We start from the raw sequence: 23,370 nt of genomic DNA, 5'->3' as shown, positions 1-23,370 counted from the left end.
TATAGAATCAAACTTTTATTTCGATATCATTTCAATACAAATATTCATGAATGATATTATGTGAATGTATGGGGAAAAAATATGAAATTATCACAGTAATCGAGTCTAATGATAATACTAAAAGAATGTGAAAATGATGAATTTTGGTTCTCCTCATGATAATGGCTGGACTGGCATCGTTACTGTGAGTACCTGAAAAAAAATAAGATTATGTATTTCATCAATTACATTTGTAATTATCCTTAAAACCTTTTCAAACATAAATGACCTCTGGCACTTAACTTTCTATAACAAGATCTATTCATTTTAAAATGACAATGAAGGTAGGTCAAAACTTTGTAGTTCCTCGCACCGTTTGTATTAAGTAGGCCTGATTAAAAAGCTTTATATTTAAATTTAAGCAGAGTGACCGAAAATCAGGAGATGAACAAGGGATGTTACTCATACACAACCAAAAAAGTTGCCCTTTATTCTGGATTGCCTCCTACATATCATTTATAATGAAAGATGACGAATCACTGTAAAACAATGTCACACTTAATAATAACAAGCCCACGCGATTATTGTTGTAATATGTCACAGGACATGGTGCTTCTTTGCAAACTTGTAAACATAATTAGATTTCTTGTTTGCAAACCTGTTGCAATTGTTTTAGACTAATTTGCAAATTGTTGCAATTGCCATTAAACTTCTTGTTTGAAAACTTGTTGCATGTGCTGTTACACTTGTTTATAAACTATAAATAACTTACATTACATTTCTTTTTTATTTCTCCTACTCTTTTTATTTAGCTTTGCCCTCAGAATCCTTCCTATAATCTTCATTTTCTCTTCCACACACCCACTAAATCCTATTTATTCCCACAAATCAAAGTTAGAAATATGGGCATTTAAAAAGTTCCAAAAGCAGATCCCTACTTCAGACTATTATTTACCAGAATCTTTTTATTTAAAAAAATCTGAACTCACGATTCTTCCCCCTAAAATCTACTGCAAAAAGTTGTAAGCATCAATTGTCCCACTTTTACCTTTGAAATCCTATCAAACTGAGAACCACATTCGTCGTTTTTTAGGTTGAAAGGCAGAAAGATATCGAGGTGATAAATATGTGACCTAGTGGTCAAAACAAGACGGTCCTCTCCAACATCCAAGGTAAGAGATTCAGCTGTTTTCTGAGGAGGAATATAACGCATCTTGTTATTTTTCTACACTTAATCAAAAGCCAAGATGCGATTTAATATATCATGAGGAGGATGTTCAGGTTAAAACATATATGATGTATTTACCAATGTCTTAATCATGTTTTAATTGACATTGTGAGACCTGACCATAAAAGTGGTTAATATTGACCAAGTCAGATCACATATAACCAAGGTGCACACCAATGTCTTACCTCAAAAAATCCTACCAAAATCATAAAAAATCTAACCAATTATGGAGCCAAAGAATGGCATTATCTGTGACATTTGTGATTGTTAATTGAAAATATCGATCCAACCACAGTAATTAAAGAAGCATCAATAAGTTCTTACAATATTTGGGAGGTGAATTTCTGCAACCAAAAACTCCGGATGTCCTTCAGATGGTTCTTGAACTATTGTAAAATTAGGCTCAGGTGCCCTGTTTTAAAAAGAAGAAAATTACAGACATAAAAATTAAATTATACAATGGTAATGTTAGGACCGGTAGCAGATTTATATAGAGCCTTTTTTCTAAGCCTCAAGTTCAAGGCATTTTAATGTAACTAACAGGACATTAAATATATGGGAAAATCAGGGGGGAGGGTAAAAGAAATAATATTTATAATTCAAGACATAAATCAGTATTAAATAGCATAAATCACTTTTGCTGTTAAAAAAATATCAAATAAACCGGTGACTTTAATTAATCTTATACTTTCATAAATTTAATGAAATGTTTTAATTAAGCTGACAGATTATCTAGGAAAAATGAACATTTTGTTTGAGTAAGTATAGAATATAAGCAATGTGTGTGTTTATCAGATTTACAATCTGTATTTCATTTCTATTTGCTAGCTTTATCTCAATTATTATTTGAAAAATTTCCAAGGCCTCTGGAAATATATAGATAAAAAGTATAAATGAACATCATATAAATGTAACATCAATCAAATTCATACTCTTTGATATTATTTAATAATGAAAGATCAATTCAAAATTTGTTAAAATTTGGAAATGATCAGCGATAATTCTAATTACTTATTGATGAGCTCTTCCTCATGCTGCTTCACTTCTTCAATTAAGTTTCTCTTGGGAGGTTGTTGAATGGGAATCTGGTCGCCTAACTCATCATCCCTGAAAGAGATTATACATACAAAAAAATATATATTAAAAAAATAATAATAATAACCTTGAGCTTTTATATATCACAATATGCACTAAACGTGATCATAGAGCTTTATAAAGAAATAAATAAGAAAATTTGGGATTTTTTTTTTCTTCTAACAGTATAATACCATAAAATGACCAATTCTTTTCAACATCACCTTTACTTTCACCAGATTAAGAGAGGCCTAGCCTAACATTCTAGCTGAACAGATTAGCAGGACCAGGGACCCTGTGGCAACAAAAACATAAACATCACATCTAAGCCCAGCTTAACACTTACACGATAAAATGATCTTGTGAAGAACATGATCTCTTCAAATAAGTACAAATATAATTAATAATGTGAAATTGAATGTAAGCTTTTTGTAATTAAATTGAAGCTTACATTCAATTTCACATTAATAGTTATTTCTTCGAGCGTCGAGCAGCAACATTTACATCAAATAACTACAGTGCAAGGAAATCAATTAATGGAACAAAGAGTAAAAAGCTATTGATTACCCGCTCATATCCATGATCAGTGGTTTAGACTTGGTCCGGACATGTTGTTCTATAAGCTTTCCAATACTTCTACGATTTTTAAGGAATACCCAATCTGGAAAAGAAAGGATGAAACTGTCAATTAACCTGTGATTAGAACTGACATTGTCCCCACTAGCTTTGATTATTTCATGCTCAACCCATCATTGAAGTTTTAAAAGACAATTACTTTCGCTGAGCTACAGTTCAATGATTAAATATGAATATGAAATAAAAATAACACAATTATGTTATTTTCTACTTCTTCAACTGACTGCGTATTACTGTTATTGAACATTTATATTTTTGGTGTGGCTATCATAAATTTTTTTACTGAACTGTCAAGAAACAATAACTAGGTTGTAAGTAACTTTTAAAAATATTGTTTCAATTTTTATTAAATTTCGTTCTTTGTGACTTCAAAGTGGAATTCTCTGTCATTTACAATTTACCACCTACATCAAATACTGCTGTTTTAGTCCATACCTCTCTTCAACAAAATGTCATATTTGGTTTCAATTCCTTCACACATGATTGTGAGAAAGAATGTTCTAAATAATTCATTGTTTTTTATCTTGTTCATAAATCTTGGATGAATGATCACATCATAGGCTGTGCATCCTGATCCACCTGCCAGGAGATATAAAAAGTTATCAAAAAGTCAGACAAAAGAAATCAAATCAGACATGTCTTCATATGACAAACATTGAACTGAAAATGCGAATAAGAAATTGACAGGGATCGACTCTTTTCCCTTCGTCTTTATCAAATATGATTTGTGTGGAAAAGGCAGCCTGGAGCCTGAGATTAAAAAAAAAAATACAAATGAAAAGATGAAAATGGATGGAAAAAGATGGAAGTAAGCTATAAACCTTATTACAAACAATTGTCCTATAAAAGTGTTAAATACTTTTAAGTTTCAATATTCTTTATTCTTATATGCTAGACAAAAACAATTAGAAATTGAAGGAGATAGCTGTAGTATTTGAAACTCCCCTGGCGGGTACCGTGTGCACTTTGACAGATATTGAACGATTGGATCTAGAGCAATCAAATGTCTTATGTAGTGACAATATGAATGACGTGAAAATTGTTTTCATGTAAAAAAAAATTGTTTTTATAAGCACTTTCTTCAGAGCAGGAGTTTATCACAATTTCTATAGCTTGAAACAGACAATAGCAATTGCTTGCTACCCTTTGAAAAGGACACTAGTCCATTAAAAAGGTACTTTACGCCAAATCTAACAGGCCCAGCCACCCAATCACTGTTGGGTGAACCAGGATGGGGGGGGGTGTTTATCAGAAAAAATCTTGACTGCACACGGGATCAATCTTGGCCCCTTAGATTGTGAAGCAACTGAGCTATCGGGAACCCCCTTCCCCCCCCTCCCCCCATCAAAATGTCCTCAAAGGGGTCTCAGTCCAAAGACAACTCCTAATATAGAATGGAGAAATGATGTTTATATCTTGTTACTAGAATTTTTTCCACAAAGACAATACAGTTACCGACCAGGTACTGTTTTACACCTGATTGCTGTGAGAAAATGTGTGTAAAGAGCCCTTTCCAATTACTAAAATTGGTGCTGCCAGACTGAGACTCGAACCACGAACCTACCAGTTTGAAGGCGAGTGTCATTCCACCTGATGACAAAGCCGCACTAATCCGCACTAATATACTATAAGGATAAAAAAATATAAAAGATAGACACATGTGGTTGGTTTCTTTAAATATTATATTAATAAACCAGAGTGTGAAACTTAATTCTGACAAAAACATCAGTGTAACCAACATACTTTTATCAATCTCAGCATGAGGTTCTCCAATGCTCATTGGAATTCTAAACTGTGTGGGATCCTCTGATTCCAACACCTTCAAAAGTTCATCGTCTGTGAGATCTTTAGGTTCTGGTACCTAGAGTGAGGTAATATTGGGACAAAAGAGAAACTTTAATGAAATTAAATTTTAAAAAAACAAAAAAAACAAAAAAAACGTGAAATATAGTCACAGTCTGATAAGCTCAATCAATGTTCATGCTTGGCTAAAGAAACAAAATAAAAAATTCTACATTAAATTGTTTGTCCTCAAAGTGAAATGAAATGTAACTTTTGACAACACAACTGAAAGAATTCCTCATAGATTCATTGAATTCATGTTTGTATCTCATCAAGAGATTCTTCTATTTCATTCACTGTTGACTATTATTGACAGAATGAGTGAGCTTTACTTCATATACTTTTTTTTCTTGTCTAAGCTACTTGAGGTTGCAGTCCCAGCAGTTTGTTAATAAAACTTAGTGCAAAAGGACTATGTAGAACTTACATGATCAGATTGACAAATATTTATAAAAACTTTTTCTCCACCGTCAGTTCTTGTTTTCATACACATCCCTAAAAGAAGAGTAAAAATATGTTAGACTCTAAAACTCAAAAATATAGAATGAATAAAATGTTATTTTTTCTGATGTGGTAGCTTAAGAACAAGAATTTGTTAAGGGACTGGGATACAAATTCTATATATTTTCCCATCGGTTCTTTCTAAATATCATTATGAATTTATGTTTAACTTTTGCATGGCTCATTCATTGATTTTTCCAGCTTTGTAAACACAAAAGGGATTGACACATGTGTATCACAGTCAGAATGTATGACATACCTCTTTAATATGATTCCACTTATTGAGCAGCCATTCTTAAATGTGTAAATTTAAGAGGGGGAAAAAGTCATGAGGAGAAAGTGTCTTCCTCAACAGAAATCATAGTCTTGACAAATAATATCACGTTGAAGTGAACATTATAACATTCTACGGACATAAAGGAATAACAATGACGAAATGTCAAATTTGTACAATGACATCGCTTTTTGTCTTGCTCAATGACTGATATTATTTTAACCATCAATGAGAGACATTCATTGTTAATATTTGTACCTGGTTCGGGTTTTATAACAACATAAGGAACACCTCCATCTGTCTCCTTCGAATTAGATGACTGTCCACCATCGCCTTGCTGCATTGGATTTGGCTGAAAGTGGTATAAAATCTTTAACAGTCAAAATTGATATATCTGGCACTACTTTTAAAGAATTAATATTTCATATTAAAAACATTAATTGGTAGACTTGATCTAAATGTAATTAATGTATAAAAATTGGCACTTTGGACCAAACTCTTACCGAACAGAGAGCAATAATAAATAAAACATGATATATTACAATAGAAGTAAGGTTTATAGATTTGTAACTCTGATTGTTAAAAAAATCTAGATAAATGTGATATGATAATGAGTAAACTAAGAGATTTAAGTCACTTAATTTCAGTTTTCATCATAACACTCAAAGCAAAAACATCAGGAAGTGGCTCCAAGCATTCACATGTTTCTAGATTCTGAGTCAAGAAGTCCTTACTGGTCTCTGGACCCACAGACGACAAGCACCAAAGCGAGACATTTATCTACGTCAAGCAATATTAATGTATTTAATAATATTCAGCTACCCTTCACAATAACACAAATTCAGAAAAGTTTGTCAGCCAATTTCACAGATGATCACAAATTACTGCAAACTGAGAGCATGATAAAAGTCAAGCAATACATATATTCAATGAATTTCAACTCTCAGGATATTTCAACCCTTCTCAATGACAGGAGTGGAAGTGGCTGCAATCACATACATATTTCTTGACTCTGAGGCTAGAAATCCTCATTTGATGGCATCTTTTAATTCAACAAAAGATTTAAATACTTGTTTTCAATCCAAGATAAAAGTTTTGAAGATTTTTTTGGGTGCTTGCAAGCTTGTCTGTCCCCTATCCAGTCAGTCTAAATAGCAAAATCCAAAATAAAATCATATCCTCGTGTGACTGGACAACCTTTGACTGATTGATAGATCAAATTCGTAAGTGCTTCTTGTCTCAGAGTCTAGAAGCCAGTACGGGCTTTTAGAGACTTAATAACCCTTTTATAAATTTTCCTGGCTTTGCATTGTACTACCAGTAAGGTTTAAGGCTTAGTTGTCAACTGTTCCACTGATAACGACCATAAAAACAGGAAACTTTTAGCCACAAGTTTATTAGAGTGGATGTAAATTTGAAAATACTGTGAAATAGACTAATGTTTATCAAGAGGGTAAGTAATCCTTCATCCCCGTTAGGACTACGAACTTTGAAGTTTTTCCCAGTTCCTAATCTATAGCTTAGGTAGTCTGATACATAAGCCTCTCAAAACCATTTAATATGATAGTTGTATGCAGTCGTAACTTGTGGATGCAATTATGCTGAGTTTACTGCTCGAATTATACCATTACAAAAAGCTAAAAATCTGTGACTAGGAAATCCCCAACGGGACAGTCTCTCAATAAACTGACTAGAGGTTTAAATGGGACTTTAGCATGGAAAGAAAACTGTTTGTCAATTTCTATGAAATCTGGCACAGACATAGATATATACTACGAATATTGAATATATTCATATATGACACTTATATCTAATTCTCAATATTATCAATTAATTGACAATGAATACTATTTATATAATTGATAAATTTTATCTATGCATAAAAGTTACACAGAGCATTTAAAGGTTTTTAGAACCTTTTAGCTCTTAAACGATATGATACATTACGAATTGTCTAGATGATTTATCATTTATTAATATTTTGTTTTGGACTCTCAATTTTGAAAAAAATTACAAAAGTTTTATAATAACGTAAATTTCATCACATTTTAACTTTTGTTATCACATGCCTTCAAAGTAATGATGACAATAAGGGAGGCCTACCGAAAGCTCCTTGCGCAAGCATTTCTTTCAATCTGTATTTTCACCGTGGATCTTTTGTCATGCATTTATTCACTCAATTTGTCAATATATAGTAGCATTTTAAAAACTCAAGAACAAACCTTGATAGATTAGTGAACGTTTAAACTTTCCTAATATGACCATTGTTTTGGTTTTTCGCCACCATTTTGTTTTGTGAAGTATTGAAAGCAGTCCTTGGTTCTTTTTTCTCTTAGGGTTAACTCAAGGGCGGAGGATTTTTTTTTCTATTAGGGTTAGTCATAAGTCACAGTATAGGTGCTGGGTTAGTTTAAAGGTACTAGGTTTTATTTTTTCATAGAATTATTGAGGGAATATTTGGGTTGTTTCCCTTAGCATGAGGAGCTTTCGGAAGGCCTCACGTGAATAAGGCCAAGAGAAAAATTTATCCCTGCTCTTTAAAATGATATAAAACCGTTCAGATGCTGTGAAAAAAATGGAAAAGGCTATTCGGACCTGGGTCTGAATTGCTTCCCGTGGCAATTCGGACCCGAGTCTGAATTGCTTCCAATGGCAATTCGGACTCGAGTCTAAACTGAATAGAACTCCGTGGCTAACCAGGGTCGAGTCTGAATAACTCCATGGCTCTTCGATTCGGAATACTGCAATGCAATGCGCCCGAATGATGAACTTATCATTAGTATCATTAATGAAACTCTCAGTTACTATTCCATTTGCAGCGATAGAAACCGTATTGGTCTTCCTGAACACACACACACTCATGAGTATCTCTAATTCATTAAAAACAGAATAATCACACACACACACACACACTTCCGCCCCCCCCCCCCCCCCCCCCCCCCCCCCAAACAATCATTTCCACAACCCAAGAGCCGGCGGCTTTTTCTCTTTGATCTCGTATCACCATATTCTCCCCTGCGTCCAGCGCCTTGGTCATTTGTGGGTTACCCCCCCCCCCTCCCCCCCCCACCAATCCCATTACCAGTTGATCATTTTCTTTCCGTATTCAACCAGTGTTTATTTTATTTAGGTACCTAGTCCAGTATTATCTAATAATATTAGTATTAGACAGTACTCTGCCCCTACCCCAGTGGCGTGGCTCTATTGCATGGCTTGCTGCCAAGAATCGCCTCTATTTTTATATTTAGAAATAAAACAGCATATTTTTTTAATTAAAAAAGAATTAAGACACTGCCTTTTGTCAAAGCCGACCTATACTGCCTTTTAAATAAAACGCCCAATGCCCAAAGTCATATTGCACTTTTTCGCAGCCGCCAATGGCACATTATATAATGTAGAGATATGTCATTCATGTATTCATGTATTCTACAATTGTAATCTCCCAAAGTCCACGATTATTTAGATCTATGTTTTGTTTTTTAAGGAGCTTGCAACACATTTAGGTCATATCAGCGCCAGTAAAAATGGAGAAATTGGATAGCAAAAAGTTCTAGAATTACAATTAAAAAGTACTCAAGAAAAAGTAAGACAAAGGGGAATAATAGATCACCGCTTTTGAAGGCAGTCACCTTCGGGAGTTCTAAAAACGTGACTTGCTCGCTCACTCGCCCTCCTACCGACTGACAACTGACACTGACAACTGAGAACGAGCAGCTTCTCCCCCCACCCTACCACGCTTCACTTTCGCCCCAGTTTCCACTTCCGACACTTCCTGTGATTGCGCAGGCGCATTGTGGCAGGAGTCCGAATTGCCACAGGAAGCAATTCAGACTCGGGTCCGAATTGCCACTTCGGAAAAAAATAGTGCGAAAGCGATTAAGTGGAATTGTGTTGTTTAAAGTTTAACGCAAGCTAGAGCTATCTGGCACTTCAATTTTTTAATGGCTAATCTAATCGGTACCTGTCTATAGCCAAGAGGCTGGAATCAGACAAGAGAAAAAAACGACAAAAAAAGCAAAACAATAGCAATTGCTTGCCCCATCGATTTATTTACGGAAAAGACACTTGACTATTGCACAGTGCATTCCACTAGATCAAACAGATCCAGCCACCCATATCATATATTTAAGTTCATCTAGAGACTTGACTGGACCTTTCTTGGGTACTACCGCAAACTCGGGGACCCAAATAATTTTAGGGTTTTGGGAGTGGGGAAACTTGTTTTAAAAAATAATTTCGGGGGTTTGTTGGGAGGAGGGACTTAGATAAAATTTTCAAAATTGCAGGATCTTTTCAAAATCTATCTCATAAGATCAAGCTCAGCATGACAATTCCAATGGTACCAGTTTCATGAAAATCGGATAAATAGTTAAAAAGTTATGTAACAATAACTAGGTGAAAAATGCACCTTATATTCCTTTGTAATTTATTCTTGAACTTTGTGACCAAGAAACGGTTGATTTCGCACTCAAATGTCAATAACTTTTATAAGGTTAAAGTTCACTCATTTATTTTTTCGCAGACAACTTCAGAAAAGTAGTGAGCTTAAAAACAATGGACATTAATTATTTTTGGACACCTCTTCGTAACAAAAAAAGCAGATTACATAACATTACATAACACACTCCAACGTCAAAGAAATTGGATTCACGATAACTTTGTCCCTATTTATGCTACACTGATAAAATTGGTATCAAATTAAATGTCTAAAAGAGAAGCATAATCTACCGAGGATAAATTTTAAGTTTCATTGAAAGAACAGAAGTTCAAATACTCAAAGTAGTAGAAAAAAATTGCTATATATAACGCAAAACAATGCCATTCAAAATACTTAAAATATCGTCATTTTGTAATCTTAAGCACACTACCCAAGCAGGTATAATATAAGAATATCAAGATAAATTCTATGTCTGCAAATAAAAGATAGTTTATAGGTTCTCCTTTCAGTTTCTGTGATATAGTGTATTATATTGGCTTTGATTGATCGTTAGACAATGTCTGGAGTTCGAATCCATCTGATAAACACCTTCACCCTGGCAACTAGCTTTTTACACAAATCTAAAGAATAATTCAGAAGCCCCCTTAGTGCCACATGTGGCTGTCTATGTCCAAATATATTGGTACTCTACAGCACCATTGATTAAGAAAGTCAAGCAATGGTGAGGGTGATCATAGACTAAATGGGTGACAACAATTACAAAACGTGCTCTGCGTGTCCTTGGATGAGGTCCATACACTTCTGTAAATAAGAGCCTGGCCATAGGCAGCATGCAATAGACTTTATAAAAGTGTTTGAGCAAAACGTATGCCTAACAGATGACGTATGCTGTATAAGATAAGAATAAGGGTTGATATAGCCTGTTGAGGGGAAAAAGCGGAACGTATAGCACATCAAGTAAAGTGAATTCATGGAAATGTGCTATATAGTTGTGTAAAATACAAAAAATGTATTTCAATCTCCGTTTTTTTTTTTTAATTTCTAATAGTATTTTTTTCATATTTATATATATTTTATGTGTATTGTATTATTCATCAGAAGACAAGGGCATTGTTAACTATGACAAATTAAATTGTGGGCCATCATTTGTACAAAGTTACATAGCATTATCAAAATCTTTATTATCATCATCATTATTTGTTAATTTATTATTATTATTAGTACTGTTATTATCATCATCACTTTGACAAATATTGCTTTTACTTTAATGTATAATCATGGAAATTAGTCCTCAATATTAAGGTCAAAGTTTTGTTCTGCTAAAAAAAGACATCAATTATGGATCCACTAAACAGTTTGTCAAACTCTTCCTCTGTGTGTGTGATAATTTTAAAGTTAAGCCAGGAGAGAGAGAGAGAGAGAGAGAGAGAGAGAGAGAGAGAGAGAGAGAGAGAGAGAGAGAGAGAGAGAGAGAGAGAAAGAGAGAGAGAGAGAAGGAATGAGGGAGGAAGGAGGTGGAGTTGGAGGGAGAACAAGAGAAAAAGACTGACTGAAGGAGGAAGAACAGTGGAGAAAGACGGAGGTGGTGAATTAGATTGGGGGGGAGAGAGAGAGAGTAGGTAAGAGAGGGGAATAGAGACGGAGAAGAAAGAGGAGATGAGTGTGAAGGGAGGGGAAAGAGGAATGGAGAAGAGAAAATAAAAGTGAAAGGGAAATGAGATAGCCAGAAGGAAGGAAAGGAGGAGGACTGGAAGAGAGAGAGCAGAAGGAAGGAAAAGAGGAGGACTGGAAGAGAGAGAGCAGAAGGAAGGAAAAGAGAGAGAGGAAATGGATGAGAGAGAGAGAGAGAGAGAGAGAGAGAGAGAGAGAGAGAGAGAGAGAGAGAGAGAGAGAGAGAGAGAGAGAGAGGACTGGGGGCTATTTATAGAAATAAATTACAAAGAGAAAGAGAGATTTTATCCATTTCCGGTAATGGATCTACTTTCGATTTCGGGTAAAAGCTCCCGTAAATTCAAAATGGCTGCTGCTGAAATAAGGGTACCCGCTTTAACGCATCTCAAAAGCAACTTTACGCATCGAGTTAAGACCTGAATTGGGTCTTATTTAAAGATTAAGATGCAAACCTAGTTGTACTAATAAAAATCTCATATGTACTCGTTTTTAGCTCTTAGTAAATGGCCGCTACTTTTTACCTAATTTTTACATAACAAAAAGAGAGAGAAAACTTGTTTGGAATTCAACGAAAATGATACCACTCAATAAATAAATTCATCCTGCACAAAATGAGACCTAAAATATCAAAATTGATGCACAAATGAAAGAGCAATCTAATTTTTACTGGAGGTCACAAAAAAGCAGCCTCAAAATCTGGTTGCAAGATTGACGCGATAACTGAGGCTATCGGGTAAGCGCTGAATCGGGAGATATCGAAGTGCCTATTGGGAGGGGGGAAACTTTTTTTTTTTCAAAGTCTCTCTACTTCCAAGCCCCCTATTAGATTTTTTTTGAAAAAACTTTTCCCCCTCCCAAACCCCCAAAATTATTTGGGTCCCCGAGTTTACGGTAATACCCTTTCTTGTCTTAGAATAAAACTTACACAAACTAACAAAGTCAAAGTAAAGACTTTAGTAAAGAACTGCAAACTTAATTCCAACTTAATAAGTATAAGTAAAAGATTTTCACTTACAGAATTTAGAAGAAGCTTTTTTACAAACTCATCAGAAAATGTGGTTTCAGATCCATCACTATTTAATGTGTTATCGTCCATTTTTTAATTCATCAATGGTTATTGTTGGAATTTTCGGGACACCGACACTGTCAATACAATATCAACAAAACGCATTCGACAATGGCAACCGATTTTCTACTTTCATTTTCGCGTTCTTGAACACGATTATGATTACGATACTTAAAATGAGTAATAAAAGAATTTCATCGCGTTGACTAATTAATGAGTGAAAATTTTATCAATCCTTATTTTCAATAGAAAAATATATAAATTAGATGTTTTGAAGTGAAAAGAGTTGATTGTTTTTGAAATCGAAATTCGATACTCTCTGAGTCTCAGTGGGGAAAAGCAATTTTTGTAGTAATGACAGAGTTATTTTTCTTTACATGATATCTTTTATGAAGAAAACCATTTTTGACCAACCCAACTGCTTGCCCACTGCGCATGTCCGAAAAAATACTTGGAGCTTCCAAAGCGCCTATGGAGACCAAAACTTCCTCTGTTAGGCCTAGGCCAGATTGATATATTTCTTCCCTGTGACAGTTGAATTACTTTCATGTGCAATCAGTTTTTGAAAGGAATTTCGAGTTGACGAATTGACGGAACATCCTTTAGCCGCTGATGAAATATTTCTGTCAAAGAAGTAAGTTTAATTTTAATGTTTTTATTTTTAGATTTTAAAAAAGATTACACATCCGACGGATCGAAGTCTGGTGTCGGTGAGGCTGTTAAAAAAAATAGATGAATAAATATTCAGAGCCATTAGAACTCTAAGTCATTTAAAATCGTAAGGATATGTTGATGACTAGCCTGGATTCTATCGAAAGAGATTCTTTGTCAATGGGAAGTTGTTGTTTTGTTTTGTTTTTATTGTCTGGTTTGTCGTTACTGTAGACTGTAGAATAATTGCTCACTGTTGGCCGTCTTCAATTTTTTTCTGGATTTGTTATGACCTTTAACTTTATTTATTTTTCATGTGATGGTACAGTGTGTAATATTTAGACGCTCTCGTGTGTTCTATTATTTTTTTTCATTTGGATGAAATTAAATTGCTACGTTTCGTTCTATATCTGGTAGCGGCTAAGTTTGCCGCGACAAGCACGGGTCTAGAGATAATCTAGAGAACTATGGCTACTCTGCTAATAACTTTTTTTTTGAAGGATATGATAAATGATAATGCAAAATAAAAGCTAAAGAGTTCGATTTAATAACTCTCAATAAACGTAAAACGCGAACATCGTCATCATACTTTTAAAGCTTCACGATAGCTTCAGTTATCTTTTTGGGTTTATCGATCTACTCATCGATGACCGATCGTCGCTGACGTTTTCTTTCTCCCACCCCCATCCCCCTTTAAAACTCTCTGTTGCCATATTATATAACGCGATGTGTTTAGTTTTCGCGTTTTTTAAAACAATCTCTCTCTCTCTCTCTCTCTCTCTCTCTCTCTCTCTCTCTCTCTCTCTCTCTCTCTCTCTCTCTCTCTCTCTCTCTCTCTCTCTCTCTCTCTGAATGCAGTGCATTTTTGAGTTTTATCTTTTAAGGAACTGCATTAATTGAACAAGAGTTGGAGGAAGTGAACTTTTGTTTTAAAATGGTATCTCGTTTCAACTTTTATTCTTTGGCATTTGACATGTAAAATGAAAAAAATAGTAGGTTCATTGCGCTTTTTATACAATTTTTATTTTACAATTTCCTGTTTATGTGTTGTTTTTCATCAATTTCATGTTGTCATTTGAATTTTGTTTTTGTTTTGTTTGTTTTGTTTTGTTTTGTTTGGGTTTTGTTTTTAATTTTAATTTTATTTTTTTTTTTTGGTTTCATTTTGTTGTCTTTTTATCTGATCATTGTTTTAATTCTACGTTTTGTAATTTTTATTTGTTTTATGCAATAGCAGTAAAATGTATGCAAGGAATGAAATATGGTAGTTGTGATCTTGTCCAGTAATGTACTCTTTGATTATTGATATAGTAAATGGTAATGATGTTGGAATTATGAAATGTGTAGGTATTTTTTTTAAATACTGATTAATATTGAAGTCATTTTGTACCAGCCTCATCGATGCCAATGTGTGTTTTATTTAACTTATATATTATAATTAATATTTTAACCCTTCCTGTTACAAATCTTCCTCTGAAGAATTCATGAGGTTGTAGTGGTTATTATACTGTTGTTTGAATTCTATAGAAGTAGTGAATATTTTTTTTTATATATACCACTTCTCTATGTATAATGCAAACAACACTATAATGACCACTGTGATCTCACATATTCCTCAGTAGGGGATTTATAGTTATAGTAAGGTTACTTGTTTCATGACAATCAAGAAAGAGTTAAAGTGAGTGTGTGTGTGTGTGTGTGTATGTGTGTGGGGGTGTAAATATGTGAGTGTTTATGTTACCAACTGTCTCATTACTGACTACTTGTTATTATGAGGAGATGTTTGTTATTTATTGATGTGCTTGTCTATCCTTTCCACGGTGGTAAAAGCAATGTTCAAATTAAAACATTGAGATGCTTCCACACAATGAAATAGTTGCTAAGACTAAGAGCAAAATTGCAACTTTATACTATGGATTCAGTATTCTTAAGTGTCAGACCAATGTGAGTTACTTAACCTTCTGATGTCCAAGAATTGGACCACAATTTATTTCGATTAATTTCGAGTGAGAGAACGGGTTGATTTGTTTCGTTTTTGTTTGTTTGGTTGGTTGTTTTGTTCTTTGTTTTCGTTGGGGTTTTTTTTGGGGAGGGGGGGGGGGGGGGTTTGTTTGGTTGTTTTTGTTTTGTTTTGTTTTTTGTTTGTTTTTTTGTTTGTTTTTTTTTTTTTTTTTGGGGGGGAGGGGTTGCCAGCCATTTTAGCAGTCAAAAAATTTACTGAAATTTTCTTCTTTGTTTTTCTTTCTTTTTTTTTTTCAACTTAATGAAATGATATTAGTCATTGTGCCTCGTCTCCCGTCAGATTATATATGCTTTATTGTTGAACTAATAATTATAATGATATTTTTGTAATGAGACATGTTCATATATATTCAGAATCGTGTGGTACTTTTTAGTGTATGATGCAAACAGTTCCATGGTAACCGCTATCTCTTCTCTAGCTCTTCAGTTGGAAATTTATGACAGTTATACTTATCCAGTCAAGATGGATTGATGTCTGGGTGGGTGGGTGTATATGTATATATATATATGTGTGTGTGTGTGTGTGTGTGTGTGTGTGTGTGTGTGCGCGCGCGCGCATAGTAGCATGTGCATGTTAGTATGTTTGTGTGTCATTTGTGAGTATGGTGCATCGTTCTGATATAATATATTTTAGAGAGTTAAGGTTTCAGAAGCTTGATGGCGATATGATGAATCTTCATTGTGCATTGAATTGCCAATGTCACTCATTTGATTTACTTATTTGCTTTCGTATTACTGAGGTTAATCTCAACGAACAAGGTTATTCAATCAGGGACTCTCTCTCTCTCTCTCTCTCTCTCTCTCTCTCTCTCTCTCTCTCTCTCTCTCTCTCTCTCTCTCTCTCTCTCTCTCTCTCTCTCTCTCTCTCTCTCTTTCTTTCTTTCTCTTAAACAAACACCTACACACAAACTTAGACATTGTGTTTTCAAAGTATGCTGGCCCTGAGCCGCACTGCTACCGTACTTTAAAAAGAGTTTGTCCAGCTCCCTTTATACTTTGTCTTTGGTCCTTGTGTTCAAAGGATCATTCTATTGTCACAACTATGGAATCTTTTAGATACCCAAAGCTTATTTTATCGATTGCGTTTATAGCTCATTGTTATGATTATTGATTTCATGTAGGCCTCATTGTTGACATGAACCTCGTATTTTTGAATTTGTAAAAATCAATAATAAAGTGTGATTCTCATACTTTAATTGAAACGAAAACGCTTGGTCACATAATTTGAAATGGAGTAGATTATTACTGCATTTGGTGACAGGCATATGAGGCTCATATTTACATTTATTTCTTGATTCTATTAAAGTGATAAATGAAGTATGAGCGAAATGAAGGAGGGTAATGGAAATTGAGAATAGATATAAATAAGTAGTTTGGGACTGTACGTTATGTGATGGTAATGATTTTTTTTTTAAATATTTGTTTTAAATTGATTTCCCACCTCCCTCTTTTGTTTGCTATATCATCATCACCATGATTGTCATCATTGTTGTTTATTATTATTATTATATTATTATTATTATTATTATTATTATTTAAGGATCACCATATCAACTTGAATTACTGATTAAGTTTCTAATAACTTTTGAGGAATCAAAATAAAATCTGGTCTTAAAATCTTACTTATCACAAGTTCTAAGGTGCACGATACAAATTTTGTAGTTGATATAAATTGTTACCTACTGTCAATTTTAGAAGCGCCAAGGGACATTTTGTTTGTTTAACTTCGAGAGCAGATAAAAGTTTGGTCATTTGTTCCCTACGTGAATGTTCGTAAGCATTGCTGATCAAGTCTGTACTGATAGGCTGTTTCAATATATTATATTGGTTTGCACCAGTTTACTGCAGGTATTGGCAATGTGTCGAGATAAGGATAATGAATGGGTTTGACTTTAGACAAGGAAGTTGACCGGTGTCATGAGCTTTAAGGTTATGTAACCTATACAGGCCAATATAGCGCTTTATTTTGTAGATAACATAATGTTGTTAGTATAGAATCGGTGCTGATTAATTTATGCGATCAATAAATTAATTGTAAGGAAATAATCGTGTTCTATAATATATGAGTAGTCCGTTGGAGCCAAAGGGCCTGTAAAGTTTAAATTTATCCATGTCTTTGTTCTGTAGCAATTGCTTGATACCATATGGATAGGATAGTATTTCTCTCTCAGGGCACTTTCCATCATATCTATCAGACACAGCTACACAGTCACTCATTGGTGGGCATGAGTGGGGAAGGGTGTCAAACTGCATCCGGATCGATATAAATCCCTTTGCTCGTGAGCCGAGCGCTCCATTGTAATACTGTTGAGACCCCTGCTGTCTATGACATAGCAGAACAGTTTTAGAGAAGTTGGTTGCGATACTTATAAATATTACGAAAAAGCAGTTCTCCATACATGGAAAAATAGAAAGAAGAAACAGTGACTTGATTTAACAGCATTTTCTGGCCAAGAAAGGACAACATAATAAATGACCTACCGTTTCAAATCATGAGAAATATCAAATTTTAATTTTTTCATATCAAAGGAAAACATCACTCTCGTGTTTCCTAATATATTATGGTCTTAAACTCAAGTCTTAATATTTTTTTTTATTAAAAAAAAAATAATTTTTACCATAAATTCATTTTTAGCAAAATACAATTACTCTTTTTTTTTGGTCTCAAATTCCTATTTTCTGACTTTCTGATTCCACTTTTGAAATGTAAACGGTTGGCAGGTCTGTAATATACCGATAAAGGACGAGCTATAATGCTATAGCTAATCAACTAAGTGCTCAAGGATAACCTCTTCATTTATAGATAAGATAATTACGCAATAAACTATTTTAACAGATGTGTATATCTACATAAAAGTGAGAAACTATGTTAGACGCATAAATGATTCAGTCCACCTCTCCAATTTCTTCACATAATTGTTTCAGTAAAGAAATGAACCAATACTTATAAACAAATACATTTATACTGAGAGAACTTAGACCGGTTCAGTTGATAGATTGCCATTCGCGAAATCTGGTTTTTAACTCCACGATATGTATCGGTATGACGCACATTGAGAATGATGATGAAATCATGAAAGTGAATTACAATGATATAGATAGTCCATTTTTTTTTGTTATGTATCTATTCTAATACAAAAATTTATTAGAAATTTTTGTTCTTAATTTTTTTTCTTTAAAACATGTTTTGGAGGGTTTTGTGATGGATATTGTTTTGTTTTTAATGACTTCTGATGTGTGCTACCACACTGGCAATTAAAACTCTTCGCGTAACTTCAAGGGCACCGTTTGTCCGCCTATCCCGAGTCCAAATTTGAGTCAAGGAGAACGAAAAAATAACTGTAATGCTTATAACAATTTATAATCTTTTTTTTTTATTTACTTATTTGATTTGTTTTGTTGGATTTGTTATTATAATTTTTTTTTTTATTCTAGTGTGATTGGGGGGGGGGGGTCATTTTTGGTGTCATTTGTTTTATGCGACATTACTAGAATTTATATGGAACAAATCTTGAGGCTACTTTACGTAAGTTCTGTCGGGGCTACCGTTTATCCGTCTGTCCCGAGTCTCAATTTGAGTCGAGTAGATCTGGAGTCCCAGTGACAGCTCAGCCCATAGAGAAGACTATCGATCCGGGAGATTAGCGCCACCAAACCTGCTAGGTCAATTGACCGGGGCTATTGGCATTGGGGTGCTAGTGGTATAAACAACTACATACACCGGTACGTAGGCAAGGTACATAGGCATAGGACAATCACATGGGCACATTATGATGTGTGTTATATTATGTGTGTGTCTGTGTGTGTGTGTCTTTATTGTATCATAATTATTATAATGTAATTCGGGAGTGTGTTTATTGTTAGCGTGTATTTTAAGTTATGTATGTTTTTTAGAAGGGGGGGGGGGGAGGTGTTTGTTTTGTGATTGGATGTGTGTTGGGAGGGGAGGAGGTGGAAAGATGAATGGGTAGGTGCATGAGTACTTTAGCTTAGGTGACGTCTGCATTCCAGTCGATTGTAATAAATTACAAAACTTCTGTTTGCGGTGTCCAATTGTGAGGTCCTCACTCAGACCAGACTTTTATTCTGATTTAATCAGAATATTCTGATTTGTGAAATACTTTTGTGGCTTAATTCCGATTTTCGGGGGAGGTCTTCCGATTCCAATTTTTTAAAAATCTTCTGGGATTTTTTACATTTAATTTTTTAATCTTATTGACCAGTATTTGAGACATTTATATTTAAATTCGTAGACGTATATTATGAGACGCTGTCTTTGCAATCTACATCTTAAAGAAAAGAAGAAAATTGTGTTTGTTTTTGTTTTGTTTTGTTTTCTTTTTTTTATATTGTCGATGTTTTAAAGAAACACTTTGTCTATGATTTTGTAGCCGGGTCTATTTGATTAATTTTTGGAAGTATTTTGCGATAAACTATCATCATATCCAAAGGAGAGAGCAAGCGATTACTATTGTCCGTTTTACGTTGGTTCCGTGGTCTCCTCGTAGTCGGAGTTCAAATACCTCATAAAAGGAAACTTGGAACATTCAATCAAGTGGAAAAAAGAGTTGCCTATAAGATTTGTACTGTTGTCTACAAATCCGTGAGCACCAACAGTCCCTCCTATATTAAAGACCTTCTTAACATATACGTCCCCAATAGAAACTTGAAGTCAAGCAATAACCAATCAATCCTTGTCAAACCTAAGCCATTGCGTAAAATAGTGAACACTTTTCAATTTTCGCCCCCCCCCCCCTCCCCCATTTAGGAACTCTCTCCCATCACACGTGAGATGCTCGGATTCGTTGACAACTTTCAAATCTCGCTTAAAGTTTTATCTTTTTACGTCATAATGTTGCAATACTGTTATCATATTCTGTTATTGTTAAATTGAATTCGTATCACTATTCCATCAAACTTGTCTTACTGTAATATATTTTGATTTATATCACCGTAAAGCGCCAAGAGCCTGTGACAACGGGGTAAAGCGCTATATAAATGCTATTTATTTATTATTATTATAGATTTTTTTCCCCCGCCTCACCTCAGTAGCGCTTTAGGAGCCTATGGATCGGCTGTTCATATGCAATAATGGACCACCAATGGCGACGATTAATTATGCTATTGTTCGTACAAATACGTTCGGGTCTTATTATTCATCCCGGCATCGCCTTCAACACAGGAATGTCTTTTTTGTCAAAGCCGCCGCGCCACTGGTTGTTGATAACAAAATCAACCAAATCAATAAAGTAATCGGTTATCGGTTGAAAAACGCAGGCGTCTGGACTCCAGTGAAGACAAGATTGTGTAACCCGCCGCCTCGATTTGGTATTATGTCACGGTGAACTAGACGTAGGAAATGGAAGGATGTTTTTGTTTTGTTTTGTTTTTTTGTTGTTGTTGTTTTTTTTTTTTGTTTTTTTTTTTTTTTTTTTGTAAAACTTGAGTACGGTGAGAGAATGTGAGAAAAGAGCATTTTCCAAGGACTCAACTATGCGCCGAGCGAGGCTCGAACCCAGGACCTTCCGATCCGAAAGTGAGCATCATATCACACGACCACGACATAGCCGCAAAACAGGACTTTTCGGTTAAATTTATTGAAGATGATAAACATAGCTTCTTACACTGGAAAAAAAAAGTCCCTAAAATTTATCATTTGTGGTCGATTAACCTTTTAATATGCTCCTTTCTATATTCTTACTTCATGGGGGGGGGGGGGGGGGGGGGGGGTGATGAGATGTTACATATATGTGACCCGTCCCCTCAATTTGGTATGTATTAATTTGAGGTCAACTAATTATGGTATCTTCCTGATAGCGGCTGATAGTATGTAGCGTATCTTTAAATCAGTATTTATTCACTCTCTATAATAAAACGAATATGTATACCTTTATCTCATTTTTCTGGCTATGAATAATATGTAATACCGATAAGTCATTTTTATTTCCTCATGAATATTTTTTTTTTTTTTTTTTTTTTTTTTTTTTTTTTTTTTTTTTTTTTTTTTTTTTTTTTTTTTTTTTTTTTTTTGTTTTATATTTCTTACTGTTACAAGCAACCGGGATAAGTCTCATTCTACTCGACGGTTCGTTTTCTAGTATGTACTTAGTTAATGGCTAACAATAACAAATCGATTATGGCATACCTTGCGACCACCATCTCCACCACTACAAGAATTTTAACTCTTTTCAGGCCAACCACGATAATTTGCTTTCACTTGACATCTTATCGTGCCGATTTTATTTAGTGTATCGACGGCGATGCGATTCTGACTTCGTCGTCGATATTGCACTCTTGATTAAGACGGCAAAATGTCATGATCAATAATAGGGAAGAAAAAGTCCTTGGAAGTGTGTGTATAACTAGTCCTTCAGAGGACTAATAATTAATAGGTTACATATCGATATTGAATCAAAAAGTGGCATAACTATTTTAGTAGTAGGATGTATAGGCAGATTCTTAGTAGTACGAAACGTAAAAGAGCGAGGATGTGTGATCTTTCTTGACATCCAGCATATGTTTAGAATAGAAAATAAGATGCCATCACTCTGAAACCAGAAGAACATTTACACAAGGTATGTATATTTGACCAGAAAACTCCCAAATAGTGGTCTATCGATCGATTGAAATAGTATCCCCCTGGTCAAATACTCTCGGATCATTTTACTCGGTTTGTTTGTTGTTTTTCAGCGTACGACAGTATTGATGTTTTGATTTTTTTTTTTTTTTATAATGAAGGAGATGTAGATAGCCTAGATTTCGTTTCTGTCTGCGTACTTTTCATGTTGTGTCACGAATTTGTTTGTTGTGTTTGTTATTTTGACAAGTTTCTATTATGTAAAGCGCCGAAAAGCAGGATAACTGTGGATGTTTAGGGGCTAAATTAGCACGAAAAAGTGGGGGCTGGCCGAGATCAGCTTGTGTACATGTGGATGCCCAGAGGAGACGATGGAGCACATAGAATGCCAGGACGGGCCAAGCTGCACTGATCTGATCATGATCTAAGAGTCTGTCCCCATATATGCTGTGGAGTGGATTCGCTGTTGGAGCGACAAGCTATGATGATGATGATTTATCTATTTATTTTAGTTATGTAGGTATCCGCTCCAAGCACTTTTTCTTAACTTGTTATGTTGTCTGACAGGAAGTAAAATCGAATTACGCGTGTAGAGGGTTAAAATCTCCACCCACTCATCCAAGAACAACTGTATTTTCTTCAGTTTTTCGTATTTTCTTAGCAGCCAGTCGTTCCCTAATAGTTGGTCGGCGTGTCCTCCGTAACCCCCGCTGATTCTTCTTACCTCGTCCTTACACTCGGCAGCAACGACAGCAATTTAATAAACATTCTGCTATGCTTGATTGGTTCTGAGCCTTTGAGGGGCGATTGCCTCCTTTGTGTTGTCCGTGCGTGGGTGCCAGAGCCGGTTTCAGAAAAGGGATTTATTACATTATCTAACATCATTTTGGTTCTTTTTTTTTTTCTTTTTTTTTTTTTCTTATCACCTTTATGATTTGCGTCAAATATGATATATTTAATTCTAGTTGTTCTCGCACTCATTGCTTCATCAGTACATTGTCTAATGTTTTGTAAAGCGCTTTGGGCACGTTTAGTGGATCTTGCGCTAAGTATAAAAGCTCAAGTTTTGGGTTTTTTTTTTTTTTTTTTCAAAAGTGTAATGTGCCTATTTGTCTCAATGTGAAATTGTTGTCGGAACTGGTTGTTAATATTGAATTTTAACCTTTTCTTATTAAGATTTATCTGATATAATAATATAGAAGGCAGTGCGACATTGAAATCGCGTTACTCGAATAGAAGGAATGAAATTGACGTCACTCGGATCTTTATTATTTTTTAGACAACCATTTTGGTGATAAATTTTCGCTAAATTATATCAATTAAGACTTTAAACGCTCAAGGTTAAAAACAATTTTGTGTGTTGGTACATTCCGGTGGGCATATGTGAGTTTTCACCTAAACGCATAGCATC

The 23,370-nt window shown here is 34.6% G+C and overlaps 2 protein-coding genes across 4 annotated transcripts in view; one reads left to right on the top strand and one right to left on the bottom strand.

Annotated features, from left to right (window-relative positions):
• On the bottom strand, positions 1 to 13,062 carry LOC144968566 (PIH1 domain-containing protein 1-like). The gene is made up of 10 exons (XM_078907044.1): positions 12,659 to 13,062; positions 5,793 to 5,886; positions 5,187 to 5,254; positions 4,661 to 4,778; positions 3,353 to 3,496; positions 2,849 to 2,942; positions 2,219 to 2,314; positions 1,532 to 1,619; positions 1,028 to 1,171; positions 1 to 192 (listed from the first exon to the last, which is right to left on the bottom strand). Exons 1-10 carry the CDS (start codon positions 12,737 to 12,739, stop codon positions 154 to 156), a joined length of 966 nt encoding a protein of 321 aa, XP_078763170.1. The 5' UTR covers positions 12,740 to 13,062; the 3' UTR covers positions 1 to 153.
• A 94-nt stretch (positions 13,063 to 13,156) lies between these two features.
• LOC144968565 (myosin light chain kinase A-like) overlaps positions 13,157 to 23,370 on the top strand; it is a 64,374-nt gene continuing 54,160 nt past the window's right edge. For 2 of the 3 annotated variants that reach the window (XM_078907043.1, XM_078907042.1), the window contains exon 1: positions 13,163 to 13,343. The gene's annotated coding sequence lies outside the window, so the exon portion shown is untranslated. Of the gene's footprint in view, positions 13,344 to 23,370 lie in introns of all 3 variants that reach the window. The other variant, XM_078907041.1, reaches the window with a different exon arrangement.

This window comes from Berghia stephanieae, chromosome 3 (genome assembly GCF_034508935.2).
Source record: "Berghia stephanieae isolate SIO BIC M18660-M18661 chromosome 3, UCSD_Bste_1.3, whole genome shotgun sequence".
Taxonomy (NCBI): domain Eukaryota; kingdom Metazoa; phylum Mollusca; class Gastropoda; order Nudibranchia; family Aeolidiidae; genus Berghia; species Berghia stephanieae.
Note: the sequence above shows the minus strand (reverse complement) of the source record. Positions and strands in the feature narration are given on the sequence as shown.